Genomic DNA, 13,434 nt, shown 5'->3' with positions numbered 1-13,434 from the left:
AAGCCAAGCCCTGGGTGTTGTGGAGCCCAGGATGAAGAGGGCATCCCATAGTGCTGGTAATATGGGCACAGGGATGGTGCCGATAGAGATCTTCCGGTAGAGCAAGCCAGACTTGGGAACCTGGAGATCCAGTCAGTCAGCCTGAGGTGGACTCAGGAGAAGCAACACCACCAGCAGGAGGGACCATCACACACACACACACACACACACACACACACACACACACACACACACACACACACACACGAGAGTGAGAAGGGGGCGGAGTTAATGAGTCCCGTGAATACTACTTTACACTTCTTTTGGCAAAGAAAAAACAAAGTCATACTTGACTCCCCCCAAAACGGACAGGTAGAAGCAGAGTTGATTTCCATTAGTGAACAACCAAATAAGACAAAATGCGTACCCTACTCCATAAAGAGCTGTGCCATAGAACTTTGGGTTCTGGGGGTGATGATCCACAGAAATAATCCCCCCTGGAGCACTCAGAATCAAAATAAAGGCTCCTGTTGCCTTTTCTATCATCTCATCTATGTCCCTGGGCAGTATGGGCGTGAGAAACTGGGGATGGGAGAGTGGATGCCTTGGTGAGCCGCCTGGGGGACAGGATCACCCAATGTCCACAGAGGCCAGCCTATCTCCCTCTCTCTCTTACACGAGCGCTTGCATACTCACGCACACGAGTGTGCAGAGACCAGGACAAAGACTCAAAATCCACTATACTCAAACCATTCTGCCTAGCCCTCCGGTAAACCCAACCCTTAAACCAACCGGCCCTAAAACGCAGAATCCACCCTCTTTATGTAAATTTGCTAAGCCTAAGATGCAGAGAATCCAACAGGACAAGATTCCAAAAGGGCTATTTTTAGAATCATAGATGCAATCTGTGCTTCAGAAGAACGACCGGATCTCTCCAGTGACATAATTGCATTTTAACAGTCAAAAGCTTATCCCAAATTTTTTCCCCCTGCGGGAAAGGGCATGGGTTGGGCAATTGCTGGCGTCCCTTTGAAGGGAGGTGGCGGTGAGGGGACAAGAACTGGCTACTCAAGGACTCTTCCAAAGAGTCTGGAACGCTGGCAACCCGAAGGCCAGAGCTGGATGCGCGAGGGAGGAAGCCATCTGGGAGCTGGGAAAGAACGGTTGTGGCAACTGAGGGCCCTTTCCAGGGAGCCAAGAGTCAGAGGCCCTGAGGCCGTCCCCCTCCTCCCCCCCCTCCCCCGCCCCGCACAGGCGGGTGACCGGTGTGGCAGAGGATGGCAGGCAGTTTCCTTCCCCCGTATCTGAGTTCCAACAGTGACAAGTCTGCGCCAGGCTCTGCCCCTTGTTCCTTCCCCTCTGGTGCGCAGCATGCGGGAGACAAGCCTGCGGCGCAGGCACCGCAAGGCGCTCGCTTGGGTGGACCCGGCAAACACCAGGAGGGCGCAGGGATAGCTGGTTTGCATTTGGCGGGAACAATTAATATTTTACTTACGAATTCGTCAAGGAAAAAAGACTGAAAATGAAAAAGAACCAGACAACCTAAGGATTCGAGGACACTGTGTTTTGACTCCAGCCGATAATCAGACAACCCATCACACACACACACACACACACACACACACACACACACACACACACACACGGGGAGGGAGTGTGCTTCGCTCCTCATCTCCCCCATTGTCGCTGTCCCTTACAAAAACATCCGAGCCCAGCAGGCGAATGTTCTTGTAAAGGGATCTCCGCACAAGGCTCAGCCTGGAAATCAGGAACCCGTTTAGAGCTTGTGGTTCACCTTTGTAAATGGGAAAGGTGTTTCAAAACCTATTCTGGGCCTTGGTCTTTAAAGATGCTGGTATTTAACGAGAGGGCAGCAAGGGAGACACACATTTGATGCATAACCTTTACTCATGTTTAAGCTGATACTTTTCCAAGTTGAGTCACAGAATGCCAGTTCCAACTCTTAAAAAAAAAAAATGAAGTGCCCCCCTCCAAGAAAGTGTTTGCTCTGAGACAAAAGTAGATGGAGACCTTTACAGTCAGCTGGAGAAGAATCTAGAATAGAACTTCTGGAGGAAATGTATTCAATAAACAGGAAGACTAAAGTGAGCAGGTGCCCCAGAGGGAGAGCAGTATGGAGTGTGGTCAGCACCATAGCAGCCGAGAACCTGATTGTTCTGGTATTATGGTGTGTATAGGGTGGGGAGTTCTCAGACCATGAATCCTGATAGCTGGTTTTGTACTGGGGATGTTTCCAGGGTGGCACCAACAGACATAGTAATAATTAACATCTGTACAGACTACTGTAACCTGTGAAGATCAGACTTATTGTACTGAACAGCTAGCTATAAGGCCTTGGGGAGCTCTCCAATCCTCTCTGGTCTTTGTAAAACAACAGCTTGTCCAGGTTCTAAGTGCTGCTATCACCACCACCCACCACCACCACCACCACCATCACCACCACTCTGCTTCAGGCAAGGCAACCTGTCAGTGGATATGAATTGAGACAGACAGGTTTGTCTACGCTCCTTCCCGAACTGGCCACACAAAACTTACCCTGTAGGCTTTCCTTGGAAGAGATTTTCATATGATAAATAAGGTCATTCCAGGCATGAGACAATGGTGAGTGAACATGCTAATGGAAGAGCACTGGTAATGCTCTCCGTTGTGAGCCTGTGATACTAGCTTCCCCAGTGCTTCCCAGCCTGTGAGACCCCCCTCAAATCCTTCCCTTTCAAAAGCTCTAGTCATATTCTGTTTTCATCTCCCATACAGCAATCAAATTGCCCAACATTCCAAGTATCCACACACTAATTTTAGAACAAAGGAAAAAATAAATTATTGCTATCATTTGTTTAACCTTCATCCAATGAACAAAAACATTCTACAAAGAGTTCTAAAGCCAAACGTTTTTCCCTTTCCTCAACAGCCTTGTTTTCTTGGACCTTCTGGCTGGGAGAATATATTTTGGGCAGAACAAGCTGTATCCCCTGCATTGGATCAGAACACTCCATGGTCCCTCCAGGAGAGGCAAACGACAGCTGTATCCCTTCCAACCTGGGAAATCCCAGCCCACAATGCCCAGCCACGAATTCTGGAAGCTCCTCTTAGCTGGAGAGGACCTGGCCCCCAGTGTGCTTAGGAGGAAAAAGCATGCAACGTTTGCCAGCTGAGACCACATCTGCTTCTGCAGACAGCTGTGAGCAGCTGCAGCACCCCCTCCCTGCTCTAGATGGACACTTGGGTCTCCATTGTAGCCTAGTGTGCTGGACAGGTGGCAGATTCTGGGGAAACCCTAGAGAAAGAGCAACACTATTGACCCCATCCCAGAGATGTCAGCTGAGTGGGTTTGCAGCAGCGCCTTGTGGGGTCAATTCATGCATTATTGAGTTTTTCTTTGTGTGAGTGGATTGCCATTGAGTAGAGTGGCTCAAAGATCCCTGGAGTCTGGGCAGTGCCCTACAGCACTCTGCCTGACAGGCTGAGAGGACTGGCCACAAGCTCTCTCTTGCTCTTCTTGGAGATTCAAGTTTTTTGTTTGTTTGTTTGCTTGGTTGGTTTTTTGTTTGTTTGTTTGTTTGCTTGTTTGTTTTTTTTTGAGACAGAGTTTCTCTAGAACCCTGATCCGCCTTCCTCTGCCTCCCGAGTGCTGGGATTAAAGGCGTGCGTCACTAATGCCCGGCAAGATTCAAGTTTTTAATGAGCGAGTGGCATTACTGGGACTACATGGGACTCTGAAAGGACACGTTTGTGCCAAAGGGGCAGAGAGCCCACTCTGTGGTAGGTGGATAACTCACTCGCAAGCTGCAGGAACGACAAATGTGGGTCAGAGGCAAGGTCCTGTGACTGGAACAAACAGCAGGACCTTTGAGCAGGCAGGGAGCCATGTCAGTGATCTGTGGGTTTAAGGAGTGCCCCATCTGCCTGGTGGGGGAGCCCGCCCCTTCCGGTAGCCTCCAGTCCTTTCAGAGCCCCAGCTCAGGCCACCAGCCTAGATCCTGAAAGGGGACCCTCTTCAAGGAATGTGGAATGTCCTCTACGTTGTCAGTAACAAAGAGCCATCCCTTTGATAACCAGGTTGGCTGCTCCGCAGTCTTCCTGTGGCTTCATCTACCGAGATTTTTTTTTTTTTCCCTTCTCACTCTCTGCCCTAGCAGCTCATGCCTTCTCAATACCGAAGGCTGGTGCCTGGGAAATTATGTGGAAGGCAGCCACCACCTACAGTGCAGTTGAGGACACCCAGAGTGGTCCCTTCTCTAGTAGTGTCAGCTCAGACTAAAAAACATTAAGCATGTTGCTAAACTCTTCAGCACAACAGTAAGGGGAGCCTGAGGCAGGACTTTGCTGCTTCCTGCTCTGCGTTAAACCAGAGTCATGGGGTCGTAGCTTTGTCTACAGGACATCTTTGAGCCCAGAGGGGATTTCCAGAGGACAGGCGTAGCCCACCAACCTGCCAACCTGCTAGAACTGTCCCCAGTGGAAAGACACACAGGCTTCCTTCCCATTCACCACCCTCTACAAAATTCAGAATTGTTCTCACAGTCCTGTCCCTTTGGGGGACACAGCTGGGCCTTTTTTAGGCTAAGAGAGGAACCCATCCATGGAGGAGGGGGAGGCTTAGCAAAATTTCCACTCTGAAGAGCTTAATAAAAGACAGCATTAATCAGCTCCTTTCTCCTCTCCAAACAGTCCAGACTATACCACTGCAACCATGATCAGGCTACTACTTCGGGGGTGCCTAGGTTTTACAAGGAGAAAAACCAGTTCCTGTTAGTGTCCTAGTATCATCTCCTTTCCTGGTTCAAGCACCTCAAATAAAATGCACGTGCCCCTGTTGCTTGGCCTTGGGGGAGCAGAGTAACCCTTTCTGCTTCCCTAGCAGTGCCTAAGCTGGAGTCCTTTTTCCATGGTAGGGCACAGAGACACAGCTGGAACACGGACAATTAGCCAGAGGCTGGCAGCCTGGGCCATAAAAACTCAGGAAGTAGCCACCACAGGGTTGAGGGAATGGCTGTCCCTAATAAAGTGGTTGTTTCAAAGAAATGCCAGAATGCAGGCATTCAAGGACTCAGGCTGTGCCTGGGTTTGGGCCTGGCCTTCCAGAGAAGCAGCCTGGGAGGGGCCATGAAGGATGGAAAGAGGAATTGAGTCTCAGGAAGAGGTGGGAGACACTCCCAAGATCAAAAGTCTGCAGTGCCCACCACTTAACCCCCACATCCCAGCCACCTCATGGGGACTGTGAACACCCCTATCTGCTTTTGCCTTCTGTAGTAGGGTTTGATATTTATTTCCAGGTTTGTTTCTTGGAAAGTGAGATGGTTCCTGCTAAGTACCTCCCCCCCCCCCAGGGTTGATGGAAGACAACAAGGTTCCAGGGCCTCTTGAGGGACAGCTCTTGAACATCCAGTCAACCCCAGTTTTAGCCTTCCTGACAAAACACAAAGGGTAGGAAGAACAGGCAAGTTCCCACAGATGTAGGAGATATAGGAGGTGGGGAATCAAAGGAGATAAAGAACCCTGGAAAGTGCCCCCCCCCCCCGAACAGAACATATACCCAGAGAAGCAGAGAAACCCACTCAAGCAGGGCTCCAGGAAGGGTTCCAGGCACTGGCAAGAACAAAGTAGAGCTACTCAGCTTGGGCCTGGGCATTTTGTAACCTCATGTCTGAAGTGGCAGCTCCAATATCACCGAGCTACCTAGTGCAATCAGGTGGCTTTCTCCTTCCCCAAAGGCTCTGCTGTAGGGGACCTGTCCAGGTCTCCAAGTCAGTACTTGCTTTTTACTAGCAATAATTTATACTGACAGCAGATTGCCTTTTCATTCCCTGGGATGAACACCAAAATTCTGAAGAGAGGATTTAAATCATAAAGGAGAAAGGGCTGTCTTAAACTAATTTAATGTTTTTCAAAGATTTATTTATTATTTTTATGGGTATGAGAACTTTGCAGTTTTGCCTGTGCGGCATTCGTGTGCCTGGGCTGAAGATATGGACAGTTGTGAGCCACCAAGTGGGTACTGGGAATTGAACACAGGTTCTCTGAAGAGCAACCGGTGCTCTTAACATCTCTCCAGGCCTCAGGAGAGAGTGTTTTTAAGGCAGGGGCATGATTTAGACAACAATAACTGAGTAGGTGTAGACAGAAATTCGCTCCTTGATTTTTCTTTCTTTCTTATTTCTTTCTTTTTTGGTTTTTTGAGACACAGTTTCTCTGTGGCTTTGGAGGCTGTCCTGGAACTAGCTCTTGTGGACCAGGCTGCCTACAGAGTGCTGGGATTAAAGGCGTGCACCACCACCGCCTGGCTGCTCCTTGATTTTTCAACTCTTAAATAATATTAATAAAATATAAGTGTAATTGGTTGAAATTTCAAACTGAATACACCCTGTAATTAGCAAGGGGTGGAAATTTACCAAGATCCTAGCCATCCCTTCGATTACTGCCCTCCAAGGTAAGCCATAGCCAAACATATCATGGCTTTGTAGAAGTGTTCGATTCATTAATGTAAAAATGAATTGCTTTAATTGAACTCAAATCTAAGTGCAAGGACGAATTCGAAGGCGAAACCTGGAGCTAGTATCGTCTTTTATTTTCGGAGGTCGAGTGATTTCCTTTGGTAAGGAAATAAACTTAAGGAATAGTGCTGACAGTTGTTGGGATGGCAGGCAGTCTCATCCTGGCGGGAAGGAACGGCCCAGGTCTTAGCTCCACAAGTTTCCTTCTGGGTTGGTCAGAAATGTCCTCAAAGCAATGGCTTCTTCTTCTTCTTTTCTTTTCTTTTTTTTTTTTTTCCTCTTCTCTTTGAGTTTCTTGACCTCCTCCTCCCTTGCGAATGCATGAACAAGACTGCTCCTGTCTCTAAACCCAGATTCCCACCAAGATTGCTTTCGCTCTCCCCAAGGCTTTTGCAAGTCCCTTGATTTCATTCTTTGAACCTGTGATTGGAGGTTAAAGTGCAGCAGGTTGGAAGGAGGAAGCTCTTTAACAATAAAGGATTGAATATTTAGCTGTGATCTATCTGGTCGCTGCCCCCTCGCAAGCCCCCCCCCCTTTATCTTTTAAAATGCAAATCTTGTTTCTGGGGGGTTGTGAGCGTCGTGCGCTGCGCCTCGGCGTCTCCAGCCATTGGTGTCTGTGTCATTACTAATAGAGTCTTGTAAACACTCGTTAATCACGTAAGGCGCTGGCCTGGGACTTCGCAAGCCAACCTGTGGCGGGTCTTCCCCGCCTCTACAGCCTAGTGGCAAGGAGGTGGGAGGAAAGAAGGAAGAGAGGGAGGAGGCAGGACAGAGGGAGGGACTGCCCGGGAGGCAGGAGCGCCGCAAGGAGCCAGCGGAGCACCGTGGGCCGAGGTGCAGCCAGCCACCGGCAGCTCCCCGCGCACCCTCATCCCTAGCCCTCTGCGCCCCTGGCAGCCTCCAGCGTTCATCCCCAGGCAGCATGGTGAGGTCTGTTCTGGGTCCCTCGCCACCATGTACGTGAGCTACCTTCTAGACAAGGACGTGAGCATGTACCCCAGCTCCGTGCGCCACTCCGGCGGCCTCAACCTCGCGCCGCAGAACTTTGTCAGCCCTCCGCAGTACCCGGACTACGGTGGTTACCACGTGGCAGCCGCGGCTGCTGCTGCGGCGAACTTGGACAGCGCTCAGTCTCCAGGGCCATCCTGGTCCACCGCGTACGGTGCCCCTCTCCGCGAGGACTGGAACGGCTACCCGCCTGGGGGCGCTGCCGCGGCCAACGCAGTAGCCCACGGCCTCAACGGGGGCTCCCCAGCCGCCGCTATGGGCTACAGCAGTCCCGCCGACTACCACGCTCACCATCACCCGCATCACCACCCGCACCATCCGGCCGCCGCGCCGTCCTGCGCCTCCGGCTTGCTGCAGACGCTCAACCCCGGCCCTCCGGGGCCCGCAGCCACCGGCGCCGCCGAGCAGCTGTCCCCCAGCGGCCAGCGGCGAAACCTGTGCGAGTGGATGCGGAAGCCCGCGCAGCCGTCCCTGGGAAGCCAAGGTAAGCGGTGCTGGGGCGCGCCCCAGGTCCCGCGCGCACCCGGACTGTCGCGGGCTGTCTGCGAGCTTCTTGCCAGTAGAGGAGGAGGGGCAAGGGGAAAAACACAAGGATGGACCCCTGGGGGGGTCTTTTACTGACTGCGGTCCCAGAAGTGTATATTTTGTGCCATGCACACTAGGGTTTGTTTAAGGGCAGAGGAATGGTTTCCTCTTCCTAACAGTTCCTCGTTGGCAACCTCGGGATACCTTCGGAAGCCCCCGGCAATGTCGTAAGCACTGTCCGCCGGGAGCAGAATCACGTCCTCGAGTTCGCTGCCGCCGGCATTCCTTACGCAGCTCACAACGAGAAGAGGGGACCTTGGATCCCCCTTACCGTGCCTACAACACTTAGCTACCCAATCTCCTTCCTCCATCTGAGGTACCCGCGAAAGAGGGAAGTGTGGAGGCTGCGCCAGGACCGGTTTGGCCATAAGGGCCAATTCAAGGGGTCAGCGCTGCTTCAAGCAGAGAACAGACGCTGCTGTGCGCCGCTGGAGAGAAGGCGCTGGCCTCAGGAGCCTAAGGGGAAGGGGGTGCTCCAGGATCCCTGACCCTTCATCTGCTAAGCAAAGTCTCCCACGGAAGTCTTCTCTGATCATGACAGAGAACAAGGAGCAGGGAGAGGAAGGCCTGAGCGGACTCAGCTTCTTCAGATCGGGCCATTTTTCTCGAACCTTCCCTTCAAGGATCTCGAGTGTCTGCGCGTGTTTTGTGTTCCAGACTCGGGAGATAATTTCACTAAAGACCCTAGATTTCCCGGACTTCGGGACTCACTGCCGCTGGCTTTGTCCTTTCTGATGTTCCCGATGTGTATAGGGGTGGGAAGGAATTGAGAAAAGTGTGACAGGGGAGTGGGATTGGAGTCCCCTTTTTGTTCCGTGAAACCTCCAGCTATTTGAGCTTCCGCTTCTCTCGGTTTGCTTCTTGTCAGTACAGACAGGCCACATGCAAGTTATGGCCACTTTGAGGAGGTTTATAGCCAATTACAGCAGTATAAATCAGAGCGGCACTTGGGGGCCTGTCTCTGGACTCTTTTGCGTCACTGCCTACACCCCATGAGCGCCCTGGCGGACAATGTTGTCGGAGAGAAGGCAAAATGATAACTGGAGATTAGCCTCCAGTGGGTTTTGGCTTGGTCATTTCCAAGAGGACTTACTCCTAGACCTGAGCTACATGGCCCCCCCAAACCTCCCTTCCACAAGCCTGCCTGAAGGACAGTGCGCGGGAGGGGGGGGGCTCGCAGGCAGGGGTCTTAGACCTACGAAAGACCTTTAGCGTGCAGGGAGTGGGTGGTCCGAGACTGGGGTCCTGGGAGGGGGAGGATAACCTCAGGAGCCCAGGCCGAGGGGTCAGCAGATGAGAAGCCGCTGTGAAGTCCCGCGCCGAGGTGGCAAGGCCGCTGTCGGCGCCGGGCGCCCTTGTGATGTTAATGTGGGGAGGCTGTGGCCCGCAGCGCCCGAGCCCGACTCCTCTGCAGAGCGTCATCTGTCAAGGCAGAGGCGTGTACGCCGCCCGGCCGGCTTTGATGTACACCTTTTCTGCCGGGCCATTGTCTCTTTTAGGGCCCGGAAAGAGGGTGGTGACTTTCGCAGTCAATAATGAATTCTGACAACTCCTTCTCATTCCTCCCCTCTTCCAGCCCCCCTCCTTGGTTCCCAGGGGGTGCGGGGCCACCTCCAAGGCCCTTGTGGGAGCGGACCTCAGAGCGCGCGCGGAGTCTTTCTCAGCCTGCGTGATGCTGAAAAGGCAGCATCTATCCTAAGGCGAGGACCGCTGTGGGGATCTGTCCTGCGCCTCACTTCCTAGCTCTGATAGTTTCCTTTAGGACTCCAAGTGCTGTGCTATTCGGGCTCTGTCGTCCTCTGGAGTGGGGCACTCGCGAGTGGGGTTCAGGATGTGTTGGATCCCTTTTCTTCGAAAGCAGGCGCGGGGTCGGGGCCGCAGCTCCTATTCAAATGCGCCTGCGGGGCTATGTTTATGTTAATGCGCCTGGCGGGGAAGGGGATGAAAGCTGAGACCGCCATTTGCTCAGTAGTGGTAATTCAAACAGAACGCGGTTGTTATTAAGGCATTGAAAAGGGTTTTCTTTGATAAGATCGCCTTGTCCTGCATTGTTTGCGGCTGTGTTCCCCTTTCAGAGGCTGGAGAATTCTCTCTGATCCCGCCTGTATCCTCCCAGGGCGCTTTTGTTGTGGTTTGCAAAGGTTTTTACCTGAACAAAGTCAGCCTGCCGGGCCTTAAACACCTCTGGGCAACTCCCACCCCTTAGATCTCCTTGTTCGATTAGGCTTTGGGCGTTAAAACCTGTTCTGCTGTGAGGCCTCTCCAACTGGGGACGTGGAACAGTTCTTGGCCAGCGTTCTGTCGGAGAAGCAACCGGACAGACCCGGTGAATAGCCAGGCTCCAGCCTGATGCAGCAGTCCAGCGCTATTTGTCAAGGCCCTTCAGTAAAACAATCAATCCAAGATTTAATATGTTGACTCAATTCAATGATCATAGGTCACTGGTCAGGATAGTTGTCCCAGGGAATAAATGGGGAATTAAAAAAGAAAAGGTGCCCTGGGCCAAACCTGGTTGGACAGGCATGAAGTGTTCTCAGCAGGAGGAGTTTTCCTCCTGATGATGCGGAGGTCAGAATTCCAGGACAGGAGTATCTAATATATGATTCGGGTGGCTTTCAGGAAGCTGCCAGTCCCTGCATCCATCTTTCCACTGTATTGAAACAAAGGATAGCTACCCCCATACACTGACCCCACAGCCCCAGGTGTCTTAAAGGTGGCTGTTTTTTCTAGTAAGCCTGAAATTGGATATTATATACCTGGTGACTCTGGCCACTCCCCCCCACTTCCCTTTCTTCTGGTCCTAAATATACTATATTTGGTTTATGCGAAGGAGGGGGCTGTGTGAGAAGTTTCCGTTTAGTTTAGTTGTGCCCCCAGGCTCACACTCTTTCACTTCTCTGGGATCTGTGGTGGATATTGTGAGCCTTGGTAATAGACAGTCAAACCTGTTTCCCCATCAGTGAAGGAAGAGAAATGGCTCCTGGGTTAGGGAGGTTTGTCATTACCTATGACTGATGGATTATAGTTCTTAGCCAAAGCTTCTCCTTCCTCCACAGTGAAAACCAGGACGAAAGACAAATACCGAGTGGTGTACACAGACCATCAGCGGCTGGAGCTGGAGAAGGAGTTTCACTATAGTCGATACATCACCATCAGGAGGAAAGCTGAACTAGCTGCCACACTGGGGCTCTCTGAGAGGCAGGTGGGTGTCGCCTTCCCAGTGTCTGGTTATTATTGCATGGGGGTGTAGCATTAGAAAGCTTGGACAAGCCAGGCAGTGGTGGCTCATGCCTTTAGTCACAGCACTTGGGAGGCAGAGGCAGGTGGATCTGTGAGTTCGAGACCAGCCTGGTCTACAAGAACTAGTTCACTAGTTCCAGGACAGCCTCTAAAGCCACAGAGAAACCCTGTCTCAAAACAAAACAAAAAAAGCTTGGCCAAGAGTCCACCCTGTTTTCTCCGTGAAAAGAAGAGAGCAAGCAGTTGCTTTTTGAGAACCCTTGAGTTTCCCGTTATCTTTCCTGATGTTTCTGAATTGCTTTTTATTTTGTGGGATCTGAGAACTGCAAGAAAAAGGCCAAGACGCTGCTGCAGTATGGAACTCCACTTGGGCCCAGAGATACTTATATTACAATTTGTAACAGTGGCAAAATTACAGTTAAGAAATAACAACAAACTAATTTTATGGTTGGGGGTCACCATAGCATGAGGAACTATATTAAAGGGTTCTGTAGCACTGTAAAGGGTTGAGAAGCACTGTATTAAGATTTACACCCAGCACTAGAAAAAAAAATAGGGAAAACAAAGGCACAGTCTACTCATGTATATTACAGAGTCAGGGCCTGGAGAGATGGCTCATCGGTTAAGAGCACATAGTGATCTTTCAGAGGATTAAGTTCTGTTGCCAGTGTGCCCATGTCAGGTGGCTCACAGCGGCCTGTAACTCCAGCTGCAGAGGTCAGCCAGTGCCTCTGGCTTCCGTGGGTGCTCTTTTTGTGTTATATGCTGACACACATAACTCAAAATAAAAACTTTATTTAAAAAACGAAGGAGTTACTACTTGGCCTAAGAACACTTCTACAGTCTAGGGAAAAGAAAACAAAACGGGACAAATTCACAGCCAGGAAATTTTGTGCGAAATCTCACTGCCAGCACCAAGGTGAAGGACATCATAGGTATGTAGAGTACGTAGTTCATCTGCACTGCGAGGGCCAAAGGAAGTCCCCGTGACGCACACCTGAGCGGGCCACCCATCTGCATAGGGCTTCTGTTCCTTGCTTCTGAGATTCCAAAGGGCTCTTTTGGGAAGCAAGGAGTGAGTCGGCCACTTTTCTTCAGGGAATGAATACTTCAGCATTGCGCTGAAGCTCAATGGGGGAATGGCAATTGGAAACTTCTGGAAGAGCTGGAAGCATCGTCACCGGAGAGAACCATCTCGGTGGTGCTGTTTCCTTTTTCATATCCTCTCCTACCTTCTATTTTGTCATTTCTAGGTTAAAATTTGGTTTCAGAACCGCAGAGCCAAGGAAAGGAAAATCAACAAGAAGAAATTGCAGCAGCAGCAGCAGCAGCAGCAGCAGCAGCAGCCAGCACCGCCTCCACCACAGCCCTCACAGCCTCAGCCAGGGGCACTGAGGAGCGTGCCGGAGCCCTTGAGTCCGGTGTCATCACTGCAAGGCTCGGTGCCTGGTTCTGTCCCTGGGGTTCTGGGACCACCTGGAGGGGTTTTAAACCCCACTGTTACTCAGTGACCCCTTCCATGGTCTGTAGCGGCGGCAGAGCAATTCCAGCCTGAGGAGCATGGGCGCTGCTAGAATCCTCAGAAGAGACCCCTCTCCTGCCACCCACAAACAATACCTACAGATGAAGAATGGGGACAGAAGTAAAGACAAGTGGGATTGTGGGCCTCAGGGGAAGATACGGTCCAGTTTTTTATTTTTTCCATTCTTACTCTTCCTGCCAGTGATGACAAAGGAAGTGATCGCTGGGGCTTCATTCATGTTCCCTGCCAGGACTGGCTACAGGCACTAAGCTTTCAGCCTCTTCTGCCCCAGCTCTTTGCCTCCCGTATGGACTGTATTTCTGGTTGGAGCTGAGGAGAGAGTGAGGCTGGGGGAATGAGCAATACTTGAGCCAAGATGGCTGTTTCCTGCTGACTGCTGGTTCTGAGAACCAGCTGGAAGTCCTGCCTCAGGGGCAGGGACAGTTCAAACTGCAGGAGCCAGAGGCAGCTGCTTGGAAGGCTGGGCTGATCAAAGTCTGCAGAACCCCCAGGTGGTCTGTGTTTTCTTCTCCCTTTACAGACCTGGAAGGGTTGGTGGGTTCAGGGACTGTGGCCAGAGGAGGG

General features: G+C 51.4%; 1 protein-coding gene across 1 annotated transcript; it reads left to right on the top strand.

Moving 5' to 3' along the window:
• Window positions 1–7,448: 7,448 nt before the first annotated feature.
• On the top strand, window positions 7,449–12,838 carry Cdx2 (caudal type homeobox 2). The gene is made up of 3 exons (XM_027413783.1): window positions 7,449–7,986; window positions 11,144–11,289; window positions 12,581–12,838. The coding sequence occupies exons 1-3, from the start codon at window positions 7,449–7,451 to the stop codon at window positions 12,836–12,838; spliced, it is 942 nt and encodes a 313-aa protein (XP_027269584.1).
• The last annotated feature ends 596 nt before the right edge of the window (window positions 12,839–13,434 follow it).

This window comes from Cricetulus griseus, chromosome 4, assembly GCF_003668045.3.
Source record: "Cricetulus griseus strain 17A/GY chromosome 4, alternate assembly CriGri-PICRH-1.0, whole genome shotgun sequence".
Lineage (NCBI taxonomy): Eukaryota > Metazoa > Chordata > Mammalia > Rodentia > Cricetidae > Cricetulus > Cricetulus griseus.
Note: the sequence above shows the minus strand (reverse complement) of the source record. Positions and strands in the feature narration are given on the sequence as shown.

Bases quoted from the DNA above. Each gene is read 5' to 3' on its own strand.
- Cdx2 (XM_027413783.1), top strand. From the start codon at position 7,449: ATGTACGTGAGCTACCTTCTAGACAAGGACGTGAGCATGTACCCCAGC. The intron at 7,987-11,143 runs GTAAGCGGTGCT...CTTCCTCCACAG, and splicing joins GCCGTCCCTGGGAAGCCAAG to TGAAAACCAGGACGAAAGAC. The intron at 11,290-12,580 runs GTGGGTGTCGCC...TGTCATTTCTAG, and splicing joins TGGGGCTCTCTGAGAGGCAG to GTTAAAATTTGGTTTCAGAA.